General features: G+C 45.0%; 1 protein-coding gene and 1 pseudogene across 1 annotated transcript; both read right to left on the bottom strand.

The window, feature by feature from the left end:
* Positions 1-12080: 12080 nt before the first annotated feature.
* On the bottom strand, positions 12081-12921 carry LOC147989774 (gluconokinase-like). The gene is made up of 2 exons (XM_087514218.1): positions 12497-12921; positions 12081-12404 (listed from the first exon to the last, which is right to left on the bottom strand). The coding sequence occupies exons 1-2, from the start codon at positions 12594-12596 to the stop codon at positions 12208-12210; spliced, it is 297 nt and encodes a 98-aa protein (XP_087370344.1). The 5' UTR covers positions 12597-12921; the 3' UTR covers positions 12081-12207.
* Positions 12922-13326: 405 nt separating this feature from the next.
* Positions 13327-17313, bottom strand: LOC147989773 (uncharacterized; annotated as a pseudogene).
* Positions 17314-27929: the final 10616 nt, after the last annotated feature.

Raw genomic sequence — 27929 nt, 5'->3', positions numbered from 1 at the left:
TGATGAACTTCTATTAATTTGGACACTTAATTATATATAATGCACGCAGATGAACCGGCAATGGATGTACGGTGACAGACACACCCGCGAGTACATTAAGGGCGTGCATGAGTTTCTCGATGCGGCTGAGGCAAACAAGCAGAATGGTTTTATGTGTTGTCCATGCACTGAATGTGGGAATACGAGGTCTTACTCTAACCGGAAAATCCTTCACTCCCACCTGCTTTACAAGGGTTTCATGCCACACTATAATGTTTGGACGAGGCACGGAGAAATAGGGGTTATGATGGAAGACGGCGAAGAAGAAGAGTACGATGACAACTATGTGCCCCCTGAATACGGTGATGCTGCAACGGGGGGAGCTGGTGAAGATCAAGAGGAACCAGACGATGTGCCCAATGATGCTGCCACGGGTGAAGCTGCTGAAGATCAGGAGGAACCAGACGATGTGCCCGATGATGATGATCTCCGCCGGGTCATTGTCGATGCAAGGACGCAATGCATTAGTCAAAAGGAGAAGCTGAAGTTCGATCGCATGTTAGAGGATCACAAAAAAGGGTTATACCCCAATTGCGAAGATGGCAACACAAAGCTCGGTACCGTACTGGAATTGCTGCAGTGGAAGGCAGAGAATGCTGTGGCTGACAAAGGATTTGAGAAGCTACTGAAAATATTGAAGAAGAAGCTTCCAAAGGATAACGAATTGCCCGACAGTACATACGCAGCAAAGAAGGTCGTATGCCCTCTAGGATTGGAGGTGGAGAAGATACATGCATGCCCTAATGACTGCATCCTCTACCGCGGTGCATACAAGGATCTGAACGCATGCCCGGTATGCGGTGCGTTGCGGTATAATATCAGACGAGATGACCCTGGTGATGTTGACGGCGAGCCCCTCAGGAAGAGGGTTCCTGCGAAGGTGATGTGGTATGCTCCTATAATACCATGGTTGAAACATCTGTTCAGAAACGAAGAGCATGCCAAGTTGATGCGATGGCACAGTGAGAACCGAAAGAAAGATGGGAAGTTGAGAGCACCCGCTGACGGGTCGCAGTGGAGAAAAATCGAGAGAAAGTACTGGGATGAGTTTGCAAAGGACCCAAGGAATGTATGGTTTGCTTTAAGCGCGGATGGCATTAATCCTTTCGGGGAGCAGAGCAGCAATCACAGCACCTGGCCCGTGACTCTATGTATGTATAACCTTCCTCCTTGGATGTGCATGAAGCGGAAGTTCATTATGATGCCAGTTCTCATCCAAGGCCCTAAGAAACCCGGCAACGACATTGATGTGTACCTAAGGCCATTAGTTGAAGAACTTTTACAGCTGTGGAATGGAAATGGTGTACGTACGTGGGATGAGCACAGACAGGAGGAATTTAACCTTAAGGCGTTGTTGTTCGTGACCATCAACGATTGGCCCGCTCTCAGTAACCTTTCAGGACAGACAAACAAAGGATACCACGCATGCACGCACTGTTTAGATGACACTGAAAGTATGTACCTGGACAAATGCAGGAAGAATGTGTACCTGTGCCATCATCGATTTCTTCCGACCAACCATCAATGTCGAAAGAAAGGCAAGCATTTCAAAGGCGAGGCAGATCACCGGAAGAAGCCCGCCATGCGCACCGGTGATCACGTGCTTGCTATGGTCAATGATTTACACTACGTAATCTTTGGAAAGGGTCCCGGTGGACTAGCTGTTCCGAATGACGCTGAGGGACACGCACCCATGTGGAAGAAGAAATCTATATTTTGGGACCTACCCTACTGGAAAGACCTAGAGGTCCGCTCCTCAATCGACGTGATGCACGTGACGAAGAACCTTTGCGTGAACCTGCTAGGCTTCTTGGGCGTGTATGGGAAGACAAAAGATACACCTGAGGCACGGGAGGACCTGCAACGTTTGCACGAAAAAGACGGCATGCCTCCGAAGCAGTATAAAGGTCCTGCCAGCTACGCTCTTACGAAAGAAGAGAAAGAAATCTTCTTTGAATGCCTGCTCAGTATGAAGGTCACGACTGGCTTCTAGTCGAATATAAAGGGAATAATAAATATGCCAGAGAAAAAGTTTCAGAACCTAAAGTCTCATGACTGCCACGTGATTATGACGCAACTGCTTCCGGTTGCATTGAGGGGGCTTCTACCGGAAAACGTCCGATTAGCCATTGTGAAGCTATGTGCATTCCTCAATGCAATCTCTCAAAAGGTGATCGATCCAGAAATCGTACCAAGGCTAAGGAGTGATGTGGCGCAATGTATTGTCAGTTTCGAGCTGGTGTTCCCACCATCCTTCTTCAATATCATGACGCACGTCCTAGTTCATCTAGTTGACGAGATTGTCATCCTGGGGCCCGTATTTCTACACAATATGTTCCCCTTTGAGAGGTTCATGGGAGTCCTAAAGAAATATGTCCGTAACCGCGCTAGGCCAGAAGGAAGCATCTCCATGGGCCATCAAACAGAGGATGTTATCGGGTTTTGTGTTGACTTCATTCCTGGCCTTAACAAGATAGGTCTCCCTAAATCGCGGTATGAGGGGAGACTGACTGGAAAAAGCACTCTTGGAAGAGACTCAATAATATGCAGGGACGGATATTCTTGGTCTCAAGCACACTACACAGTTCTACAGAACTCTACCTTGGTGACCCCGTATGTCGATGAACACAAGAACAGTCTGCGCTCCAAACACCCGGAGCAATGCGACGACTGGATTACATGTGAACACATCAGGACTTTCAGCAGTTGGTTGGAAACACGTCTCAGAGGTAACAACACTGTTTGTGATGAGTTGTACTTGTTGTCTAGGGGACCATCTTTGACTGTATTGACTTACAAAGGATACGAGATAAATGGGAATACATTTTACACGATCGCCCAAGATCAAAAGAGCACCAACCAAAACAGCGGTGTCCGCTTTGATGCAGCAAACGAGAGCGGAAAGGACACATATTATGGTTACATAGTGGACATATGGGAACTTGACTACGGACCTGATTTTAAGGTCCCTTTGTTTAAGTGCAAATGGGTTAATCTGTTAGGCGGCGGGGTACAGGTAGACCCATAGTACGGAATGACAACAGTGGATCTGAAAAATCTTGGGTACACTGACGAACCGTTCGTCCTAGCCAATGATGTGGCACAGGTTATCTATGTGAAGGACATGTCTACCAAACCGAGAAAAAGAAAATATAAGGAAGCGAATACATCATACCATGAGCCAAAGCGCCACATAGTTCTTTCAGGAAAAAGGGACATCCTGGGAGTGGACGGCAAGACAGACATGTCTGAAGATTATGAAAAGTTTCATGAAATTCCTCCCTTCAATGTCAAGGCTGACCCAAGCATCCTGATAAACAATGAAGATTATCCATGGTTACGGCGCAATAAGCAAATGACACAAGTGAAGAAAAAGTGAAGACTTTCTCCTGCAATAAGCAATGCTATGTGGGTGAAATTATGATACCATCCCAACTTTCAACTTTTTCAGAGTTCATTTGAAATGCTTTCATGTCTTATGGTTTGAAACTTTGATACTTCGAAAGTGATTGTCCATTTTGTACATGAAGTGCATCAAGTTTTTGTCGTAACCCTCTCTACTTTTTGGAACATGCTATGTGGGTGAAATGATGATACCATGCCAACTTTCAACCTTTTCAGAGTTCATTTTGAAATGCTTTCCAATTTCAGAGTCATTTAGCTCAAAGAATGAATTAATAGCAAACAGAATGAACTACAAAACTTTTATGAAAATAAAAACAATCAATTAAAATATTATGTTATGATCAACTAAAATAAAACTATAATATTCTTCAATAGCAAAAAGAATATAATTTTTGTGACGTAAAATCGAACTATAAGTATTTAATTGTAAGTATAAATAAAAAATAAATAGCAAAGAAGAAAAAAAATTCTAATTTTATAGTAAAGTTATTCATAAACTAGTGATTCACACAAATTTTTAAAATTTCAAATTTAAACTATTTAAAATTTAAAACTAATGGCACTAACAGAAAGTTTTTAATTTTTGTGACCTAAAAGCAAAAAGAAATCACTAAAAAACTGTAAGTATTTAGTTTTAAGTAGAAATAAAAAATAAATAGAAAAAAATTCTAATTTTATAGTAAAGTTATTCATAAACTAGTGATTCACATAAATTTTTAAAAATTCAAATTTAAACTATTTAAAATTTAAAACTAATGGCACTAACAGAAAGTTTATAATTTTTGTGACCTAAAAGCAAAAAGAAATCACTAAAAAACGGTAAGTATTTAGTTTTAAGTAGAAATAAAAAACCAAAAAAATGTAGAAATAAAAAAGAAAAAACAAAAAAAATGCCACCTACTGGGCCTCCATGGCCTGAATACGACTAGAAACCCTACATGGGCCAGGATTCAGGCCCGCAGAGGCCCAATAGGCCCACAGGCAGTAGCAAGTTTAGGTCCGAAAGCCTGCATTAGAGAGGAGCTCGAATGGGGAGGCAGAGCAGCGCTTATAAACCAGTGCCGGCGCCCTTCAGCTAGCGATGTGGGACTAAACTTTTGGGCGCGGGGCGCACAAGGGCATTGGTCCCGGTTGGTGGCAACAACCGGGACTAAAGGGGGCATTGGTCATGGTTCGTGGCACCAACCGTGACCATTGCCCCCCTTTAGTCCCGGTTGGAGCCACCAACCGGGACCAATGGCCTTCGCTTCCCGCCCTTTGGGCTGCCGAAAAGAGGCCTTTGGTCCCGGTTGGTGGCACCAACCGGGACTAAAGGGGGCATTAGTCCCGGTTTGTGCCACCAACCGGGACCAATGCTCCGTCTATATAAGCCACACTTGTGAAAATTTTGGTACAGTTTCTTCGATCCCGCCCCGACGTCGCCGCCAGGCTGCCCCTCTGCTCGCCTCGTCGTCGCCGCCGTTGCCCCTGCCCCGCCCCCGAGCGCGCCCTGCCTCGCCGTCGTCGCCGGCCGCCCGTCCACCGCCCCCGAGCACCCCCTGCGCCGCCGAGCCCATCCGCCGCCCCCGAGCACCCCCTGCGCCCCCGAGCCCGTCCGCCGCCGCCGAGCGCGCCCCGCCGTCGCCCTCGCCCCCGCCGACCCCGAGCCCGTCCTCGTCGCCGTCGCCCCCGACACCGGCCGCCCGCGTCTCCTCCCCGATCCCTCCGGGAGAGGTAGCTACCGCCCCATCCCCCCCTTCCTTCCTTCCTTGCTCCTTAATTTGCAAAATATTGATATGATGTAGATGTATGTATGTATGTATGTATGTATGTATGTATGTATGTATGTATGTATGTATGTATGTATGTATGTATGTATGAGTTGGGGAGAAAGTTTATAATTTTTTTTCATATATACTGTAGATGTATGTATGATGAATTTTGATATTTTTTTGTTCATATATAATGTAGATGTATATGTATGTATGGAATGATATCGATGGATGTATGTATATAGAACATTCGTAGAAAATATGACCAATGTCCCCCTCCGGTTCACTCGGGAACACTAACTATCTCGGAGAAAAAAATGTTATCGGGGAAAAACATGAGAGGAAGAAGAGGATAAAAAAGAAGAGGAAGAAGAAAAAAAAAGAGGAGAAGAAAGAATAGAGGAGCTTCTCCTCTATTCTTTCTTCTCCTCTTTTTTTTCTTCTTCTTCATCTTTTTTTATCGGGAGGGGTCGACGGTCGCCTAGGGGTCGAGGGTCGAGAGGGGGTCGACGGTCGCCTAGGGGTCGAGGGTCGAGAGGGGGTCTAGGGTCGCCGAGAGGGGAGAGGAAGACGAGGAGAAATAAATAAGAAGAAGAAAAAAGAAGAAAAAGAAGAGGAGAAGAAGAAAGGAATAGAGGAGAAGAAGAGAAAAATAGAATATATATTCTATTTTCTCTTTTCTCCTCTACTCCTTTCTTCTTCTCCTCTTTTTTTTTCTTCTTTTTTTTCTTCGACACGTGGGGGGGGGGGTCGAGAACGCCGGCCATTCATGAGAGAGGCGAGGAAGAAGGGGAAGAAGAGGAGAGGAAGAAGAGGAAGTCTTCTCCTCTATTCTTTCTTCTCTTCTTTTTTCTTCTTCTTCTTCCTCTTTATTTTATCGGGAACGAGGGTCGTCGAGAGGGTCGCCGAGCGGTAGAGGAGAAACCCTAAATAGAAAGTATCGTCGGTGTGAGATACATGTACCGTCGGTGTCGGACACTACATCCACATCCCACAAGTGGCGCGGGCTTCGACGCCCACGTCACTTGTGGGACGTGGATGTAGTGTCCGACACAGAAGGCCACATGTATCTCACACGCACGATACTTGCTAGCTATTTAGGGTTTCCTCTACCGAAAAGAAGAGGAGAAATAAATAAGAAGAAAAAAGAAGAAAAAGAAGAGGAGAAGAAGAAAGGAATAGTGGAGAAGAAGAGAAAATAGAATATATTCTATTTTCTCTTCTTCTCCACTATTCCTTTCTTCTTCTCCTCTTCTTTTTCTTCTTTTTTTTCTTCGATCTTCTCCTCTAGCTATTCCTTTCTTCTTCTCCTAGTGTCAAAGTATTGAAGAAATCCATGCCTTCATCATTAGCCGAAAGTAACCAGGGCATGTTGGTACGAAGTTCTGCAAAGTTGTTTTGGAATGGAGTCCCGGATAGAATAATCCGCCTTTTGGTACGAATTCAGCAAAGGCCTTCCAAATAGCGATATTCGGAAGGCTCTTTCTGAACTTTGTACCAAAAAGCAAATTATCCTATCTGGGACTCCGTTCCAGAACAACTTTGAAGAGCTTCGTACCATCATGCACATGTTACTTTCGCCTAATGATGAAGACATGGTTTTGTTGAATCCTTTGACACTAGGCAACCTCCTGACCGCTCGGCGATCCTCTCGAACATGAGAGGAAGAAGAGGGTCGTCTAGGGGTCGAGGGTTTCAGGGTCGTCGAGGGTTTCAGGGTCGTCGAGGGTTCGAGGGGTCGAGGATCGCCGAGGGGTCGAGAGAGGTTTCCTAGTGTCAAAGTATTGAAGAAATCCATGCCTTCATCATTAGCCGGAAGTAACCAGGGCATGTTGGTACGAAGTTCTGTAAAGTTGTTTTGGAATGGAGTCCCGGATAGAATAATCCGCCTTTTGGTACGAATTCAGCAAAGGCCTTCCAAATAGCGATATTCGGAAGGCTCTTTCTGAACTTTGTACCAAAAAGCGAATTATCCTATCTGGGACTCCGTTCCAGAACAACTTTGAAGAGCTTCATACCATCATGCACATGTTACTTTCACCTAATGATGAAGACATGGTTTTGTTGAATCCTTTGACACTAGGCAACCTCCCGACCCCTCGGCGATCCTCTCGAACATGAGAGGAAGAAGAGGGTCATCTAGGGGTCAAGGGTTCGAGGGTTCTTCTACTCTATTCTTTCTTCTCCTCTTTTTTTCTTCTTCTTCCTCTTTTTTTTATCGGGAACGAGGGTCGTCGAGGGACATAGATGTAGTGTCGTCTTTGTCGATATATACCCCCTCCCGATAGCTTACTATGATTAGGTAGCTAGTTCTACGTTTGGCACTAATATATCCATCTGTCATGTTTGAATAATAATTGCCATGTTGTAAATATTTGTAGAAACTATGGACACCTCCCTAGACGAAGCAACAAAAGAAGCGTTGTTGAGGGAGATAATCGCAGAAGGAAGTGATGCCGTCTCGTACTATCTCAACGAAACCGATGGTCTGGAAGGAGAGGGTGAACAAGCTGGCTACGGTGACCTAATGCCGGTGCAAGAAGAAGAACATGAGGACGGCTCCGGTGACCCAATGCCGGTGCAAGAAGGAGACCGTGATGACGGCTCCGGTGACCGAACCGAGTCCGGCCAGGTATATATATTAGTTAAGCCTATGCTGACTAGCTGATTGATGCATTCATTGTTTTGGTATGTACACATATTAATTAAGTCTTTGTTCTTTTTTCTAGCCCTCCGGATCGAGCACAACTTCGGTAAAGAGATGAGGCCCGAAGAAAAAGTTGAGCTCAGATGAAAAGCTTGAGATCACAGCAATCGCGCCCGACGGCCAACCTATTGAACCCCTCCGGACAAAGAGCGCATTTGTTGCTCAGTGCGGGGTTTTGGTTAGGGACAAGATCCCGATAAGCATCCAGCAATGGTTTAAGCCGGCTACGGAAGACCCTGAGGTGTCTTATGTCAATGATATGCAGAAAAATGATCTTTGGACTGAGCTGAAGTCAAATTTCACCCTACCGCCAGAGGATAATCCAGAGAACCCAATTAAAGAGAAATTAATCAAGTCTTTTGCTCTGAAGAGGATGGCAGAACTATTCAGGAGGTGGAAGAAAGAGCTGAATAATAAGTTTGTCGAAAATAATGAGACACCAGAATTCAAGGGCAGATATGAGAAGATCAGAGATCGCTGGTCCGCATTTGTGGCCCACAAGACATCGGAAAAGAGTCAGAAGATGTCGGCGACAAACAAGCAAAATGCTGCGAAGAAGAAGCTTAACCATCGCACGGGGTCAGGTGGCTACCTCGTAGCCCGGCCTAAGTGGTCCAAGGTTGAGAATGATCTGGTTCATAAAGGGATCGAACCAGAGACAAATAACTGGCCAGACCGTTGCCGGACTTGGTTCTTCGGGGCTGGCGGAACCTTGGACCCTGAAACAGGGAAGTGCATTTGGACGAACGAACAAATGGTCATACCAGTCAGTAAGCTTAAGCAGTATATCGAAGCAGCGCAGGAAGGGATGTTCTTTCCAGACAGAGAGCACGACGAGCTCACAATGGCCCTCGGGAATCCTGAGCACCCTGGACGGACACGAGGCACGCCAGGCTCCGTTCCGTGGAAGGTTGGGTTTCCGGACGCAGGCGGTTACAAATCCCATGAGAGGAGGAAAAAAGTGCAGCAGACCGAACTGCAGGCGCTGCACGCAAGGGTACAAGCGATAGAGGAACGAGAAGCAAATCGCAGCAAACGTACTGCCGAAGCCTCCCCCGAAGCTACCCCGCCATCTCAGCGCAGAAGCAGCGTGGCTTCCACCGAGCTGCTTCAGCCGGAGCATGCCTTGATGGCTCCTGCCAGCTATCCTGTGGATGCTATAACGGAGTCTCAAAATTGCCACCTTATGACGCAATGGATGAATTTGAAGGTCAAGGCGGCTGTTGGCTCTGTTTATCCTACTGAACCCGGCGCAACTTTTCACTGCCGGCCGATTCCAGAAGGATATGCTAGGGTGATGGTGGATGAGATAACGGAGGGATTTGAGGACCTCCAGCTTGACCACCCTACCGGTGAAGGGGAGACTCGGCTGGGGTCTGCTCTGAAGACTCCATGCCTATGGCAGAAGGAGCTCATCAACCTTCCGAACTGGACGCCTCCGCCTCCTCCTCCTCCTCCTCCGGCGAGTCAGGGCACTCCGCCTCCTCCACCGCCTCCTCCTCCGGCGAGTGACGATCAGGGCCCTCGGCCGGCTCCTTCTCCGGCGCGTGGCGGCACTCCGCCTCCGTCTCCGCCTGCGCCGACGCGCCCGAGCAGCCAGCCTCCTCCTTCTCCGCCTCGTCAGCAAGGGCGGAAGAGACCTGCCGCCGCTCCAGCTGCTCCGGCGCGTCGTAGTCCTTCTCCTCCACCTCTTAAGCAAGTAAAGAAGACAACCGCTTCGTCTGCTCGGTCGGCGTCTAGCAGTACAACCAGAGGCGGGAGGACATACAGATTCGGTCCTTCTCTGAAGACTCCAGAGAAGTTACCATACGAGAGGACCCAGGAGGAGAACGCCGAGATCGCGCGAGAAGAAGTGAGGAAATTCTTTGAAGGGGTGAAAGCAAAGAAACATCCACCTCCGGAGGAGAAGGTAGATCGGGTGAAAGTGAAGCGCACTCTGGCTACCCTGACAAAACCACCGAAGTCTGATCCGCCGAAAGGAAACTATGACCGCATTATTGGAAAGGAATTTGCCGAAGCGGAGCGGTCGGGAAGTACTGTCAATGATCAAAGGCTGAAAGAACGATGAGTTGGGAAACAAATTGCCCAGCTCGTCAAACAAGCGAAGCAATCATGCCCCCCGCTCAAGGTGCCTAGCCACAACGTCGTTAATGATCCGAGGATGGTGCCCGGTTATAGCAATCTTGCAGATTACCTGCCCGACGAAGTACATTATGAACCCATGGACATGCAGATACAAAGATACGAGTACGGGAAGCCTCTCGTCAAAGATGAAAGATCTCTATCAACGATGATGCGAAGATTGCATGATTGGTACTTGAAAATCTGCAGAGACTCTGGGGGGAGGAGTACTTTGTATGTGAAAGTTAAAAAGGAGCATGACCTCGTTGGAATTGATCTGTTGCCTGTTCCATTTGAGGAGTTCTATCAGTTTTTCAATCAATTGGCCCTCGATAAAACAACGGTCGCCTGATACTGTCTGTAAGTAGTACTACTTCTGTCATTAAGTTTCTCTATATAGCTTAGCTCTTTCATTGCATGTATTTATAATTATCCTCACTATATTATGCAGATTGAAGATCGTCGAATTGAAGAAAAGACAAGTCGATGATATTGGGTTCATTAACACATATCTCATAGATGCAACTCAGGTTAAACTTCATGCCGCAGCTACCGAGGCCAACTTGCTACAATCGTTCGTAATAAATCAAAACAAAGATATAATACTCTTTCCTTACAACTTCAAGTGAGTGTTACTGTCTTGTGCGTATTCGGTTTCCCTTATATATTAGTCAAGGTTATAGTAATGTAATTCATGAGTTATGCATGCGTGTGCAGTTTCCACTATATTGTCCTAGAGATTAAGCTTGAGCAGGGACTAGTAACCGTCTTAGACTCAAAACGAAAAGATCCCCAGGACTATGCAGACATGACTGAAATCCTCAAGAAGTAAGTTAAATAGATCATTATTCACCATATCAGTAACTTTGTTCATTTGCTGATATCAAGTAATTGTTTTCTTTGTCCGGCAGGGTTTGGAGAAAATTCACCAAAAAAGTTCCGGGACTGCCGAAGGAGCTGGAATTTAGACACCCGAAAGTAAATACTATAGTAGCATGTTCCGCGCATCTCCTAGTGATTCAAGCGCTAGTTTCATCAATACCATTTAGCATTCTTGCTTATCAGTTTGATTGACCTCTATTTCTTGTAAAGTGGTTGTGGCAGGAATAAGGGAATGATTTCTGTGGATACTACATCTGCGAGTCCATCCGCCACACGACGTGTGAGCGGAGCGGGTACTCTAACGAACAATATGAAGTACGTAAATAACAACATTCACAATTTTATTTTATTACCATCATTTGTGTTGAGTTTCATTCATTCATATATATATGTATTGACCCCCTTCTTCAAATTAGATGTTTCGGAAGCGGGATGAACTCCTAGCACCAGCTCGCATGCGAGCAATTCAAGAGGAATTGGCGGCATTCTTTCTTGACCACGTGATCCCTGAAGACGGAGAATTCTATGTGGACCCTGAGTCCGTATGATTATATTTGTAAGAGATAATTATTGTATATATGTAGCCGGTAGTGTCAGATAGATATACGAGAACTTGTTCGACCAATCTCTCGGAGAAGGAGAGGTGGTCGATATCACTTCTCTCTGTATGCATATATGTTCATGACGATCTTCTATTTCCTTCGTTTGCTTTACTAGCCAGACAGCGTGTCTAGTCCTCTTTATATGTATGTATAGTACGTAGCGTCGACCAAGTACGGACATAAGAGATGACACTTCTCTATATTAATTATAGCTAGCTAACACAATATATGAAACACCTAAATTAACCCCCCAAAACCCCCAAACCTCCCCTTTCAAAAAAAAAACAAAAACCCCAGCCACAGAAATGCTGACGCGTGGATGCCTATTGGTCCCGGTTGGTGCCACCAACCGAGACCAAAGGGTCTTCTGACTGGGCTCTGCGCACTGCCCACGTGGAGGGCCTTTAGTCCCGGTTCTGGATTGAACCGGGATTAAAGGGGGAGATATTAGTACCGACACTTTAGTCCTGGTTCAGGAACCGGGACTAAAGCCCTTACGAACCGGGATTATAGGCCTTTTTTCTACCAGTGAATATACTACGTACTGAGATCTGATTATCTGCATCTGGTATTCTTGTTCGAGCAGAGGAGAGAACGAACCACACAAGCACCTGCTGACGCAGCCTGCCTGGTCGCCGTCGTCGCTCGCTCGGCCCGACCGCTATCGCCGGTCCCTCTTGTGCCCGCGCGCCATAGCCGCTCAGTCCGGCCGCCTGCACGGTACTCGCGCCGCTCGTCCCGGTCTCGCCGCGCTCGGCTGATACTTGAGCCGCAGCGCCGAGCACCTGACGGCGACGTCCTCGCCGCGGTCCAGCCGCTCTCTGATGGCGTCGTGCAGCGACTCCGGCCACGGAAGGCGGTCCTCGTCCGTGAGCGGGACGCCCCTGCTCATCTTCTCTGTTTTGTTCGACATGGGCAGGGAAGGGACACAGAAGTTCAGAGTTTGCTCTCAGGTGAAGAAGCTTCAGACATGGCACTGCAGGTAGTACCTTTGTTGGCGTGGGAGTGGTGGTCGTCCGCCTCGACGAAGCCGCAGCCCAGCGCGTCGGCGAGCATCGCAGCCACGGTCCTGCGGCAGAGAATTCGCATAAGAGCAGAGCAGAGGGTAGCTGCTGCTCCCCATGTTGTCTTCTTCAGTGTTGAAGTTGAGAGATCAAGCAATAAGAGAAGATGGGATGATTGCTGAAATTAGATCTTACGAGATTGTTCTGTTAGGATTCATACAAGATTGTTTTATGGCATTTAAAACCATGACGGTATATCACCAGATGTATGATATAGTACTATTTTTCAGTTCCCTGGGTTGCTTCGGTATCCATTTTCCTACCTGAATTTTCACCAGAATGCAAGATGTTCTGAACTGTCCTGAATTTGAGTCAGAATGCAAGACGTTCCCAAATGTGCTGCTGGTTATATGACTGTACCTGACATTCTCTCATTTTGTTTGAAGGATGTACTCTAGCTAAATGTTGGATATTTATATCCACACAGCAGACCACAAATTTCTACAATATGAGTGTATTGACCAGACCACAATTTTGGAACAACCATACTTTAAACGACAAAAACTAAGCATAATCTGCTATATATCCACACAGTACGTCGACATGAGAATAATAATAATGAGACATAAACTGGGCATAATTTGTTGCATCTCACGAGTCACTTAAATTTTGAGTTCCAAGCTAATTGAAATTGTGAGTTCATATCTCACATAAGCAACACACTGAGTAGAACTACTAGTGAGTTCACTTCTTCATAACAAGCATATTGAAAGTACTTGTTCACATCTGACATAATGCCATCTCAAACAGATCATTCATCCAACTGGTAGCTTCCTCTTTGGAGTCATCTTCTTCGGTGGAGCTGCTGTTGGCATCCTCCTTGGGGTCATCTTCTTTGGTGGAGCTGCTGTTGGCATCCTCTCTGGGGTAGTTCTAGTGGTTTGTGAAGAACTACCCTCTCCCAACAAGATAGCAAGGCGGCTGCACACATATATATTATCACATTTAGATAAAGTATTTTTGTTCCCCATTTGGACATTGCTGAACATTTGCAGCTTACCTTCTAGTGACCATGCTTGGACTGTCCTGCAATATTTGTTCTCTAGTAGGTCTTTGTGGGGTGCTAGGTTCAGCTGGCCTAGCTTTTGTACTGTTCTTTCTAGGCTTCCTCTTCCTGCAATTCAACAAAAAAAAATTATTTTTGGTATGATGTGATAATTTAAGCTTTGACTAAAAGAAAAACACTTGCCTTTTTTTGGTTCCATTGAGTGGACACTTGTAACTAGCTTGCCTATGACCCTTTTCGCCACATTTCTTGCAAGTCACTGGACCTCTAATCATTTTCTTTCCCTTAGAATTGGTGGGAGCAGTGCTATCATCCTTGGGAGCATCACTGGCACCTTTTTTCTTGTGGCCACCTTCAAGACATCCTTTGATCCTCAATTTCCTTTGTCTTCCTTTATTTCTTTTCGCAAGTGGTGCCCCCACAACAAATGGTAGCTCCACACGTGGCCATTGTGATTTATCTGTCATTGGCTCAATCTCTCTCCCATAAGCAGCCTTGAAGCTGTCCACCGAGTAGTACTCATGCACAAATTGTTCAAGGTTTACTCTCTTTTGGGATGTCACAAAGGCCAAGACATGTTGACATGGCTTACCAGTGTGCTGCCATTCAAGACAAGTACACGTCTGCTGATTTAGCTTCACGACATGCCTTTCACAGTTCTTGCTATTATCCCACACCTCTGCACTCCAATTAGCAGATTCCACTACTTTTAAGTGCCCCAAACCTCTAGTATTTGCTCTCAACTGAACCATAATTGCCGGTAGTATCCGTCCAGGTGGTAGCCTTTCCCCAATCCTTCTCCTCTTCCTCCACAAAAGCATGATCATCTCTCTAATCTTATCAACTAGTTCAGCAACAGGTAAATCCTTAATGTCTCGGATCCAGTTGTTAAAAACCTCTGCTACATTATTAGTGATATAGTCACACTTGATATCTGGATTGAAGACACACCTCATCCACTTCAGAGTGTGGTACTGACTCAACCATTTTCATACCTCATCTGATTGTTTAATGATTGCTGCCATATGTTCAGTGAACACATCTTCCCTATAAGCCCTTGCTGCAGGGTACATCCTTCCAAAGCCATGGAACCTTTTTGAAAAATTCTTCATAAGATGGTAAAAACATTCCCTTTGTTCAGCATTGGGAAACACATTCTTCACCGCATTCTCCAAGCCTTTGCAAGCATCTGTGCACACTGCAAGCAGTGGAGGATCTCCTATTGCCATCTTAAGTTGATTCATAAACCATGTCCAATTGTCTTCTGTCTAAGACGCAATGAACCCAAAAGCAAGTGGATACATCCAATTGTGACCATCAACTGCCGTAGTTGAGGCTAAATGGCCATTCCACCTTCCATTCAATGCAGTAGAATCTATACTCAGATGTGGCCTACATCCTTCCAAAAAGCCATCAATGCATGGTTTAAGTGCACAAAAAAACCGATGAAAATACACATTACCATCTATTTCTAGTACTTCAATCTCCACAACACTTCCAGGTGACCTCTTCAGTACCTCAGCCTTCCATTTATATAACATCTCAAAACTCTCTTCCCATTTACCATAAACCTCTGCAAGAGCTTTTTCTTTCCCCCTCCAGACCGTGTCATATAGAATCGTGACTTTTTATTGTTCTTGCAACTTTTTCTGTAATTCTTTAGCACCCATATTAGGTGAACTCCTAAGGATACTCACAGCCTTGTTAGCTACCCAGTCTTGCGATGGCGTTATGGTCTTCACTCTGCTGCTTGAAACACAATCATGTTGATCAACTAAAACTCTGATCTGCACATATAGAATTTAAAAATGAAGGAAAGTTATATAGTAAATAGACATACACAGAGATACAAAAATTAAATAATGAATGGAGGTTATATAGTTAGCCATATTTCACCTTTACAGTACATTTATTATCCTGTAGGCTGCCAACAATCCTCCAAGGACAATCCTCACATGACTTGCAGAACCCTCTAAATCTCTTTTTATCCGACTTCTCCGTGCCTATATCAAACTCCTCATTGATGGCAAAATGCCTCACTGCTAACCTAAATTCCTTCATTGATGGGTACATTGTGCCAAGGTCCATTTTTGGGTGGTCCTTATCATATGTAATCACTACCTCATTTGGTATGACGTCACTAACAGGAATGGCAGCACCATCATTGTCACTGCCCTGCTCAACCATTCTATGACCCTTTGGTTCACTCTTACCTTTTTTCTCTTCTTCATCCTGCAAGCCCAAAATTTCACATAACTGATCCTCACTCAGTAGTTCAATTCTACCTTCTTCATCATGTGTCTCCACTATTTGCAAGTTATCCCAATCGACTTCTGAAATTGACGTTGCCTCAACCTGTAACGATGGATCCTCAGTACTGCTCCCCAACACGACCTCTGGGTCATGCCTACTTGAAACAATTAAGAAAACATGAAGACAAGTTTGGGTTAGCGGTCATAAACATGTCAAAAGTCACGATCAGATTTTTACAAAGCATATATGTAGCTGAACATAAATTCCTCCAGATTGTTTACTATTTCCCTTTTTCATTGATGCATGATGATTCGAAAATTCTACTATTTCAAAATTCTACTGCCTTTACAATTAGGATAACTTTTACCTCTCATTATGATTTCAGGAAGAAATAAGTCTTTCAAGGTTCAGCTCTGTTGAACTAGTGGTTGTGAGGACTCCGCTCTTTCTACTTTAGTGAATACACATCACTTTCTTTTTTGCATTCTTACTATACCTAGTACTGCTCCCAGAATTAGATGCCAGATAACAACGACCTTTCCCACCCTTTCTTGATTTAGATATAGGCTATCAGAATTAGATGTAAACTGTGGATGTAGGCTATCGTTTCACCTAGCAGGGAGCAGTTTAGGAATCACGATTGTAGTTTCCGCAGATTCCATACTCACATGATGCAGTGCTTTGTTAACGAGCCATGCAAGGAAAGATCAATCGCTATAGATTTTTTAACAGAACAGAGTAAGGCTCAATACAATACCGTCCACAATCCATGAACGCGGCGACGAGAACGGCGGCACACGGGCGGCACGGGATGTCGAGAAGATTGGCGGCACGCGAGGTCTAAGCCATCCGCGGCACTCTGCCGTCGAGAAGAATCAGGGGCCACACAAACGATATTCTTGGCGGCCGGTGCACTGCTCTCGTATCAATTAGTATCAATCAGAACGTGGATACTATGTACGTGTATAGAATCAGGGGCAGTTTGGTCTTTTCCCCTGCTTATGAATGGAAAAGGAAAAACGAAAATCACTAAAAGGAGGGAAGTGGTATGGTAATCAAGGAGCCAATGAGCAAAGTGGCAATTTTGCGAAGCCCATCTTGGAAGTGGCAATTTTGAGAAGCCACGTATTGAAAGTGGCAAATATCCAATTTTCTCTTTTTTTTGTGAGTAACTTCTACTCCGTACTAGCTTTCTCTGTGGGTGGGGGATTTGGGGATGAGGCCAGGTTGGGGGTTTGGGACTTCGGGGTTGGGCTTCTCTGGCCAGCCCGCCTATACTTGAATCCGAAAGCCCAATCGCCGCCCCGTACCTGATAGGAAAACTTCTTCTTTTATCATCAAAAAAAATAAAATCTCCCCTCGCGTTAGGGTTAGCCGTCCTCTCGGCGACTCTGGGAGCCGCCGTTGAGATCTACCTCTCCCCTCGCCGATCTTACCCCTGATCCCTGGCCGGCCTGGGACTGAACACGGGGCGATCTCGCATCGCTGCCCGGTCTCGGACTAGCTAGGGTTTTTGGGGTGTAAGAGGGTAGCTAGGGTCTCTCCGCCTGGTGATTTCTCTTGTTTCGTCGGGTTAGGGTTTTGCATTGATGGCGATTTCGGCTTCAGGCACGGGCTCGGGAACAGATCATGTTGAGGAGATGATGAAGAATCTGTGTTTAACGGAAGATGACCTAGATGACGTGGTCTTCGAGGATCAACATGTCCCAGCTGATGCGGCTGTCAGGTGGATGGCCGTTGCAAGGGTTCATACTCCAAAAGAATACAACCAGTATTGGATCTTTCGCAACATGAGGGCTGCATGGGATCTGGCCCAGGAAGTGAAAATCCGCCCGCTTGAGAGCAATCTATACGCGATGCAGTTTTCGTGTTTGGGCGATTGGGAGCGTGTCATGGCGGAGGGTCCATGGACTTTCAAGGGCAATGCGGTTGTTCTAGACGAGTATGATGGATTCACAAAGCCATCAAAAGTTAACTTGGATATGCTAGATATGTGGGTCCAGATACACGACCTGCCTGATGGTTACTTCCCGATGGTGAAAGCACTGGCTGGAAAAATCGGTGAACTCATATATGCTGAGCCGAAGTCCCAAGATTTTGAGGGTAACTTTGTGCGTGTCAGGGTGAAGATAAATGTCCATAAACCTCTCAAGAATGCTGTCTCGGTGGTGAAGGAAGGCAAGAGGAATTTTTTCTTGGTTAAATACGAAAGATTGACTGATTGGTGTGCTGTGTGTGGCCATCTGGGTCATCAATTCAAGGAACATGGTGACGACATTCATCCACCTCAAGCCCTGGTTTTCAAAAACCTGAGGGTGTCTTGGTTCAGAGGCCCGAGACGGGGGCCAGGAGAGGGAAGAGGACGTGGACGTCAGGGAAGCGGCCGTGGGCATGGACACGGGGCATCATAGAGGAACCAGCGGGACTGGCAGGACCAGAAACCGGAAGATCATGCAGGAGATGTTTCTATGGAGGAAGCAGAAAACAACAGGAAGAGGGGTGTAGTACTAAAAAGGTCTACATCCACTGCACTTGCAAGCAATCCGTTACTTTTGCCGCCTCCACCAGAGCCTTCAACTAGCTCTCCGTCGAAGCAAGAACCAAAGAGGACCAAGATGACTCTACCCTTGAGCGACAACACCATGGTGAAGAACCTAGTTCTGAACATTGATGATGCGCGTTTGGCGGGCTCCCACACGGGGTCGCGCCTAGCGCAATGAATCTTTTGTGTTGGAACTGTCGCGGGGCTGGCAAACCCGCGACAGTTCGTGAGCTTTATGATCTCACGAGGCAACATGCCCCCTCTATCACATGTATCCTTGAAACACAAATAGAGGGTTCTAGAGTTGAAAACTTGGTTGGTTCTTTAGGCTACAATAAAAGCTTTGCTGTAAGCAGTTCTGGTAGAAGTGGAGGGCTAGGTTTTTTTGGAATGAAGAAATAAAGCTTGAGGTTGTGGGTTACTCATAGTATCATATTGATGTTATAGTTGATGAGATGATGGACATTCAGACTAGGGTAACTTTCGTCTACGGAGAGGCAAGAACAAATGAACGTTACAGAACATGGGACACGCTCCATGGTATTGCATGAACCAACTCAATGCGCTGGTTGGTGGTGGGTGATTTTAATGAAGAAATCCATGCACACGAACATGATGGTGTAGGGAACCGAAGCCAAGCTCAGATGGATTTGTTCCGAGATGCACTAGATACATGCGGCCTGTCTGACATTGGCTACTCAGGGACGAGTTGGCCGTTTGTAAAAAGGGTGACAGGAGGCACTTTTACAAGGGTCAGATTGGATAGGGGAGTAGCCAACCCAGCTTGGTCCATTGCCTTTCCAGGGGCAGAGCTTCGGCATTTGACCACGGCAGCTACAGACCACGTACCGCTGCTAGTGCAGTACAGTGATGTGCATGCATGCAGAAGGGTCCCACGACCTTTTAAATACGAAATATGTTGGGAGAGGGATGAGACTTTGCCGGCAGTTGTGCAGACAACATGGGCAGGAGAGACCGCAGATTCTGTCAGCGCACTACAAGGCAGGCTACAGTCACTGGTGGGCGACTTGTCGTATTGGGACCGCACATATTTCGGTAATGTCAGGCAGGAAATCTCTCAATTAAAAAACCAGCTACAAGATTTACGGCAAATCCAAGGCAGATCGGGTCCTAATCATTTGGAAAATAAGGTGGTTGACCGCTTGACTGAGCTTTACCACCGCGAGGAGATGCTGTGGCGGCAAAGGGCCAGGTTGGAGTGGCTTGTGCATGGGGACAAGAACACATATCTTTTTCATGTGCGGGCTAGTAGGAGAAGGAGAAAAAATCAAATTAAAATGCTACAGCGACCAGACGGTCAAATGACAGAAAATCTAGCTGAGATGGAGGCATTGGCAACTTTCTTTTACGAGAACCTGTACACCTCGGAGGGGGTTACTAATATGAGGGAGGACCTTGATATTGTTCCGTGCAAAGTCACTCAGGCCATGAACGACACACTGAATGCCCTGTACAGTTGAGATGAAGTCAAGACCGCACTATTCCAAATGTTCCCTATCAAAGCTCCAGGCCCTGATGGATACCCAGCATATTTTTTCCAGCGTCATTGGGAAATATGTGGTGATGACGTTACAAAGGTGGTACTGAAAATAGTGGAGGGCACTGAGTCAGCCGAATGCATCAATGAAACGGTGCTGGTATTGATCCCCAAGGTAAAAAACCCTACACTATTGTCCCAGTTTTATCCCATTAGCTTATTCAATGTCTTGTACAAGATAGCGTCGAAGGTAATAGCTAACAGGCTCAAATCAGTCTTACCTGACATTATTTCTGAGGAGCAGTCGGCTTTTGTCCCGGGCAGATTGATAACTGACAACATCATCACAGCTTATGAGTGTTTGCACTTTATGAAAAGGAACAAAGCCAAAAAGCATCAGTCATGTGCCTTGAAGCTTGACATGATGAAAGTCTATGACAGGGTCGAGTGGGAGTACTTGAGGGCTATAATGCTTAAGTTGGGCTTCACTGACAGGTGGGTGGATATAGTGATGAGCCTAGTTACCACAGTGAAGTTTTCTGTGCTTTTCAATGGGAAGAAATTGCAAGAGTTTATACCCTCGAGAGGAATCAGACAGGGGACCCAATATCTCCATACTTGTTTTTGTTGGCAGTAGAGGGCCTTTCGTGCCTTTTAAAATCCAGAGAAGAGTCATCCAATTTGCATGGTTTACAGGTTGCACCTACGGCGCCACTAGTGAATCATCTCCTATTTGCAGATGGCAGCCTGCTGTTCTTCAAGGCCAATAGTGTGGGTGCTACTGAGGTCAACCAAGTTCTGAATACCTATTGTCAGGCGACAGGGCAACGAATTAACTACGCAAAATCCTCGATCTTCTTTAGTAAGGGGGTTCCCGAGAGCTTAAGGGTGAGATAAAAGCTTTGTTAAATGTTCTCAATGAAACTCTTAATGACAAATACCTGGGGATGCCATCAGATATTGGAAATTCAAAAAATGGTGCCTTTAAGTATTTAAAAGACCGATTGTGGAGCAAGGTGCAGGGATAGATTGAAAACACCATGTCATCAGCTGGCAAGGAGGTTCTAGTCAAGTCAATGGCTCAAGTAGTGCATGTCTTCTCCATGTCATGTTTCAAACTACCTAGGGGCCTATGTGAACATCTGAGTATGTTGATAAGGAAGTTTTGGTGGCGCAGCAAGGACGGAAAAAGAAAACCACATTGGGTTTCTTGGCAAACAATGAAACAACCAAAAGGGATGGGCGGTCTAGGTTTCAAGGACTTTGAATTGTTCAACCTTGCCATGCTAGCTAGGCAAGCGTGGAGGTTGTTGCAGCACCCCAAGACTCTATGTGCCAGACTTTTAAGAAGCATCTACTATCTGCAGTTTGACATTCTCCAAGCCACTCTTGGCGGTCACCCTAGCCAAGTCTGGAGAGCTGTAGTCAAAGGCAGATCAGACGGATCGGAAATGGAGAGACAACACACATATGGCGGGACAACTGGATACCACGGGAGGAGATGCTACGGCCGTATGGGTGCGTGACAGCGAACCCGCCGTCCAGAGTGTCAAAGCTCATCGACCACACATCCGCGTCATGGGACGTGCCAAAGTTGAAGCGACCTTCTTGCCAATGGACACTCGAGTGATATTGGGCATCCCCCTATGCACCCGCAATTTGCCTGACTTCTGGAGCTGGCATTACGAGAAGCATGGAGGTTTTTTAGTAAAATCAGCATACATAATGCTAGTGGCCACTAAGCAACGGAGAGAGGCTTGGCTCGATGGCAACTCCGGCTCTTTCAAGTACAAACATTGAGGAAGGCGCTTGGAAATCTCTATGGAAAACGAGTGTCCCGGCAAAGGTTAGAATGTTTGTCTGGCGACTTTCAAAACATTCCATGCCAACAAATGACATAAGAGCAAACCGACACATGGCTGACTCGACTAGCTGCGGATTGTGTGGAGCACTAGATTCATGGAGGCACTCCTTAGTGGAATGTGCTGCATCAAGATGCGTCTAGGCGTTGAGTGATGACGAGCTTGCACATAAAATGATGATGGTGACGGAGCCTTCTGCCAAGCACAGGCTATTTACATTGAAGGAGTCACTTGAGCATGGCATGTTTGTGCTGCTATCGGTCACATTATGGGCCATCTGGTCGGCTAGGAGGAAAGCAATACATGAAGGGATTTTTCAGAGTCCACGATCTACTCAAGCATTCATACGTAGATTCATCGATGATCTACAACTAGTAGCAGATCAGCAAAATCCTGTAGCAGATCGGGCAAATATACCTTCTACATCTTCCCGGCCAAGAGCCAAGGCTCCACCACAGGGTTATGCCAAGATCCATGTGGATGCTGCTGTCAGGCATGAGCGAGGTGGAGCTGCAGCAGCTATCTGTAGGGATGACAAAGGAAATTATCTGGGTAGCTCGGCGCTGGTCGTTTATGGCGTGAGCAACCCAACCACGTTGGAGGTAGTATCATGCAGGGAGGCGTTAGCCCTTGCGGAGGATCTAAACCCGACGAACTGTGTCATCTCCAGCGACTGTAAGCAAGTGGTGTCTGACATCTCTAAAGGAACCCTAGGGGCTCATGGGGCAATCATTGATGAGATTAGGGCAAAAGCCTCGTTATTTAATTCTGATTTCATTTTCGAGGGACGTGCTGTTAATTATGAAGCACATAGATTAGCTCGTTTTTCTCTTTCGGGTTTGGGATGCCACGTCTGGTTTGGCACCCCCATGACCCTCGTTGTATCCCACATCATGTGGAATTTGGTGATGAATAAAAGTTTTTTCACCCCTCAAAAAAAGGAAAACTTCTTCTTTTGACATTATACACTGCCTCTTTTTTACTCTCCCCTAAAAAGATATCTATTATTTACTCAAAATAATAATAATATGGCGGCTACTACAAATCAACCGGCTGATCTTTGCAAAAGATCAGCCGCCTAACTAGCCGTCCAATTTGCCCACCTACGATTGATTACAGCCTCTTGATTCCATCTTCATTAAATCTAGACATGACGCTTCCTTTGAAAAAACGGCATAACACAACACCTCCCGCCGTGGGACCTCCGCCTGCGACATCTCGGCACCGGAGCCGTCGGCGACTGCTGCATCGCAGCATCAGGAGATGCCAGGGTGCTGCTCCATGGCAACACCACACGCCGTAGAGAAACTTCAAACGCAGAACCGACGACGCTGCCGGCGAAGCTGCATTGCAGCTCCGGCGACGCTTCCGAGCAGCTCTGGCACTTCAGTGGAGCTTCGCGGCGGCTTGATACGTCCATTTTGCATCATGCTTTTATATCGATATTTATTGCATTATGGGCTGTTATTTCACTTTATGTCACAATACTTATGGCTATTCTCTCTTATTTTACAAGGTTTACATGAAGAGGGAGAATGCCGGCAGCTGGAATTCTGGCTGGAAAAGGAGCAAATATTAGAGACCTATTCTGCGCAACTCCAAAAGTCCTAAAACTCCACGGAACATCTTAAAATAAATAAAGAAAAATCCTCGCCAAAGATGAAGGCCAGGGGGCCGACACCCTGCTCACGAGGGTGGGGGCGCGCCCCCCTCCTAGGGCGCGCCCCCTACCTCGTGGGCCCCATGGTGGGTCTCCGACGTCCATCTTCTCCTATATGAAGTCTTTCGATGAGAAAAAACCAGAAGCAACCTTTCGGGACGAAACTCCGCCGCCACGAGGTGGAACCTTGGCGGAACCAATCTAGAGCTCCGGCAGAGCTGTTCTGCCGGGGATACTTCCCTCTGGGAGGGGGAAATCATCACCATCGTCATCACCAACGCTCCTCTCATCGGGAGAGGGCAATCTCCATCAACATCTTCACCAGCACCATCTCATCTCCAAATCCTAGTTCATCTATTGTATCCAATTCTTGTCTCAAAGCCCGAGATTGGTGCTAGTAGGTTGCTAGTAGTGTTGATTACTCCTTGTAGTTGATGCTAGTTGGTTTATATGGTGGAAGATCATATGTTCAGATCCTATATGCATATTATTACCCCTTTGATTATGAACATGAATATGCTTTGTGAGTAATTATGTTTGTTCCTGAGGACAAGGGAGAAGTCTTGCTATTAGTAGTTATGTGAATTTGGTATTCGTTTGATATTTTGATAAGATGTATGTTGTCTAGCCTCTAGTGGTGTTATCTGAACGTCGAGTACATAACACTTCACCATTATTGGGGCCTAGAGGAAGGCATTGGGAAGTAATAAGTAGATGATGGGTTGCTAGAGTGACAGAAGCTTAAACCCTAGTTTATGCGCTGCTTCGTAAGGGGCTGATTTGGATCCATATGTTTCATGCTATGGTTAGGTTTACCTTAATACTTTTGTTGTAGTTGCGGATGCTTGCAATAGAGGTTAATCATAAGTGGGATGCTTGTTCAAGTAAGAACAGCACCCAAGCACCGGTCCACCCACATATCAAATTATCAAAGTACCGAACGCGAATCATATGAACGTGATGAAAACTAGCTTGATGATATTCCCATGTGTCCTCGGGAGCGCTTTTCCTATTTTAAGAGTTTGTTCCGGCTTGTGCTTTGCTACAAAAGGATTGGGCCATCTTGCTGCACTTTATTTACTTTTGTTACTTGTTGCTCGTTATCATTTATCTTGTCACAAAACTATCTGTTACCACTTATTTCAGTACTTGCAGAGAATACCTTGCTGAAAACCGCTTATCATTTCCTTCTGCTCCTCGTTGGGTTCGACAATCTTACTTATCGAAAGGACTACGATAGATACCCTATACTTGTGGGTCATCAAGACTCTTTTCTGGCGCCGTTGCCGGGGAGTGTAGCGCCTTTGGTAGGTGGAATTTGGTAAGGAAAAATTTATATAGTGTGCTGAAATTTACTGTCACTTGTTACTATGGAAAGTAATTCTCTGAGGGGCTTGTTCAGGGTATCTTCACCCTGTCCAGTAGAGCAAAGAGTTGCTCCTCAACCTTCTGAACCTATTGAAAATGAAACTCCTTTTGAATTCCCTTCGGGTATGATGGAAAAACTGCTAGCTAACCCTTTTACAGGAGATGGAACAAATCATCCTGACGAGCACTTAATATATGTGGATGAAGTTTGTGGATTATTTAAGGTATACCCGACGATTTTGCTAAGAAGAAGGTCTTCCCTTTATCTTTGAAGGGAGACGCATTGATATGGTATAGGCTATGTGATGATATGAGATCATGGAACTATAAAAGATTGAAGTTGGAATTTCATCAAAAGTATTACCCTATGCATCTTGTTCATCGTGATAGCAATTATATATATAATTTCTGGCCTCGCGAAGGAGAAAGCATCGTTCAAGCTTGGGGGAGGCTTAAATCAATGTTATATTCATGCCCCAATCATGAGCTCTCGAGAGAAATAATTATGCAAAGTTTTTATGCTCGGCTTTCTGAAAACAATCGCACCATGCTCGATACTTCTTGTGCTGGCTCTTTTATGATGAAGACTATTGAATTTAAATGGAATTTATTGGATAGAATTAAACTCAACTCTGAAGATTGGGACCTCGACGAAGGTAAGGAGTCAGGTACGACACCTAAGTTTGATTGTGTTAAATCTTTTATGGACACCGATATTTTTCGTAAGTTTAGCACTAAATATGGACTTGACTCTGAGATAGTAGCTTCTTTCTGTGAATCTTTTGCTACTTATGTTGATCTCCCTAAGGAGAAGTGGTTTAAATATCATCCTCCCATAGAAGTAAAAGTAGCCGCACCTATTAAAGTTGAAGAAAATACTGTCACTTATAATGATCCTATTGTTCCTACTTCTTCTGTTGAGAAACCACCTTTCCCTGTTAGAGTAAAGGATCATGCTAAAGCTTCAAGGGTAATTTGCTGATAGTCAGTGGGTAAGTCCTGTCCATTGTGTCCCTAAGAAGGGAGGTATCACTGTTGTTCCTAATGATAGAGATGAATTGATTCCACAAAGAATTATCACAAGTTATAGGATGGTAATTGATCTCCGCAAATTAAATAAGGCTACTAAGAAAGATCATTACCCCTTACCTTTTATTGATGAAATGCTAGAAAGATTGTGCAAACATACACATTACTGCTTTCTAGATGGTTATTCTGGTTTCTCTCAAATACCTGTGTCGGCTAGAGATCAATCAAAGACTACTTTTACACGCCCTTTTGGTACTTTTGCTTATAGACGTATGCCTTTTGGTTTATGTAATGCACCTGCTACCTTTCAAAGATGCATGATGGCTATATTCTCTGACTTTTGTGAAAATATTTGTGAGGTTTTCATGGACGACTTTTCCATCTATGGTTCCTCTTTTGATGATTGCTTGAGCAATCTTGATCGAGTTTTGCAGAGATGTGAAGAAACTAATCTTGTCTTGAATTGGGAAAAGTGCCACTTTATGGTTAATGAAGGTATTGTCTTGGGGCACAGAGTTTCTGAAAGAGGTATTGAAGCTGATAAAGCCAAGGTTGATGCTATTGAAAAGATGCCATGTCCCATGGACATCAAAGGTATAAGAAGTTTCCTTGGTCACGCTGGATTTTATAGGAGGTTCATTAAGGACTTCTCAAAAATTTCTCGGCCTCTGACTAATTTATTACAAAAAGATATACCATTTGTCTTTGATGATGATTGTGTACAAGCATTTGGAATACTGAAGAAAGCATTAGTCTCTGCACCTGTTGTTCAGCCACCTGATTGGAACCTACCCTTTGAAATTATGTGTGATGCTAGTGATTATGCTGTAGGTGTTGTCCTATGGCAAAGAGTTGATACGAAATTAAATGTTATTCACTATGCTAGTAAGACTCTAGACAATGCTTAAAGAAATTATGCTACTACTGAAAACGAACTCTTAGCAGTTGTATTCGCTTGTGATAAGTTCAGACCTTATATTGTTGATTCTAAAGTAACTATTCACACTGATCATGCTGCTATTAAATATCTTATGGAAAAGAAAGATTCTAAACCTAGACTCATCAGATGGGTTCTCCTGCTAAAAGAATTTGATTTGCATATTGTTGATAGAAAGGGAGCTGAGAACCCCGTTGCAGACAACTTGTCTAGGTTAGAGAATGTTCTTGATGACCCACTACCTATTAATGATAGATTTCCTGATGAACAATTAAATGTTATAAGTACTTCTCGTAGTACTCCATGGTATGCTGATTATGCTAATTATATTGTTGCTAAGTTTATACCACCTAGCTTCACATACCAGCAAAAGAAAAAGTTTTTCTATGATTTCAGGCATTACTTTTGGGATGTCCCACATCTTTATAAGGAAGGAGTAGATGGTGTTATTAGATGTTGTGTACCTGAGCATGAACAGGAATAGATCCTACGCAAGTGTCACTCCGAGGCTTATGGAGGACACCATGCTGGAGATAGAACTGCACATAAGGTATTGCAATCTGGTTTTTTGGCCTACTCTCTTCAAGGATGCCCATAAGTTTGTCTTGTCTTGTGATGAATGTCAAAGAATTGGTAATATTAGTAGACGTCAAGAAATGCCTATGAATTATTCACTTGTTATTGAACCATTTGATGTTTGGGGCTTTGATTATATGGGACCTTTTCCTGCCTCTAATGGATATAGTCATATTTTAGTTGCTGTTGATTACGTTAATAAGTGGGTAGAAGCTATTCCAACTAGTTGTGCTGATCATAACACTTCTATTAAAATTCTTAAGGAAGTTATTTTCCCGAGGTTTGGAGTCCCTAGATATTTAATGACTGATGGTGGTTCACACTTTATTCATGGTGCTTTCCGTAAAATCCTTGCTAAATATGATGTTAATCATAGAATTGCATCTCCTTATCACCCTCAGTCTAGTGGTCAAGTAGAGTTGAGCAATAGAGAGCTCAAATTAATTTTGCAAAAGACTGTTAATAGGTCTAGAAAGAATTGGTCCAAGAAACTTGATGATGCATTATGGGCCTATAGAACTGCATATAAAAATCCTATGAGTATGTCTCTGTATAAAATGGTTTATGGAAAAGCATGTCACTTACCTCTCGAACTAGAACATAAGGTGTATTGGGCTATTAAAGAGC

This window comes from Triticum urartu, chromosome 1A (genome assembly GCF_056163025.1).
Source record: "Triticum urartu cultivar PI428250 chromosome 1A, HENAU_Tu73, whole genome shotgun sequence".
Lineage (NCBI taxonomy): Eukaryota > Viridiplantae > Streptophyta > Magnoliopsida > Poales > Poaceae > Triticum > Triticum urartu.
The sequence above is the reverse complement of the archived record's forward strand: the minus strand, read 5'-3'. Positions and strand labels throughout refer to the sequence as shown.

Bases quoted from the DNA above. Each gene is read 5' to 3' on its own strand.
- LOC147989774 (XM_087514218.1), bottom strand. From the start codon at position 12,596: ATGCGAATTCTCTGCCGCAGGACCGTGGCTGCGATGCTCGCCGACGCG. The intron at 12,405-12,496 runs GTACTACCTGCA...CGAACAAAACAG, and splicing joins CCACTCCCACGCCAACAAAG to AGAAGATGAGCAGGGGCGTC.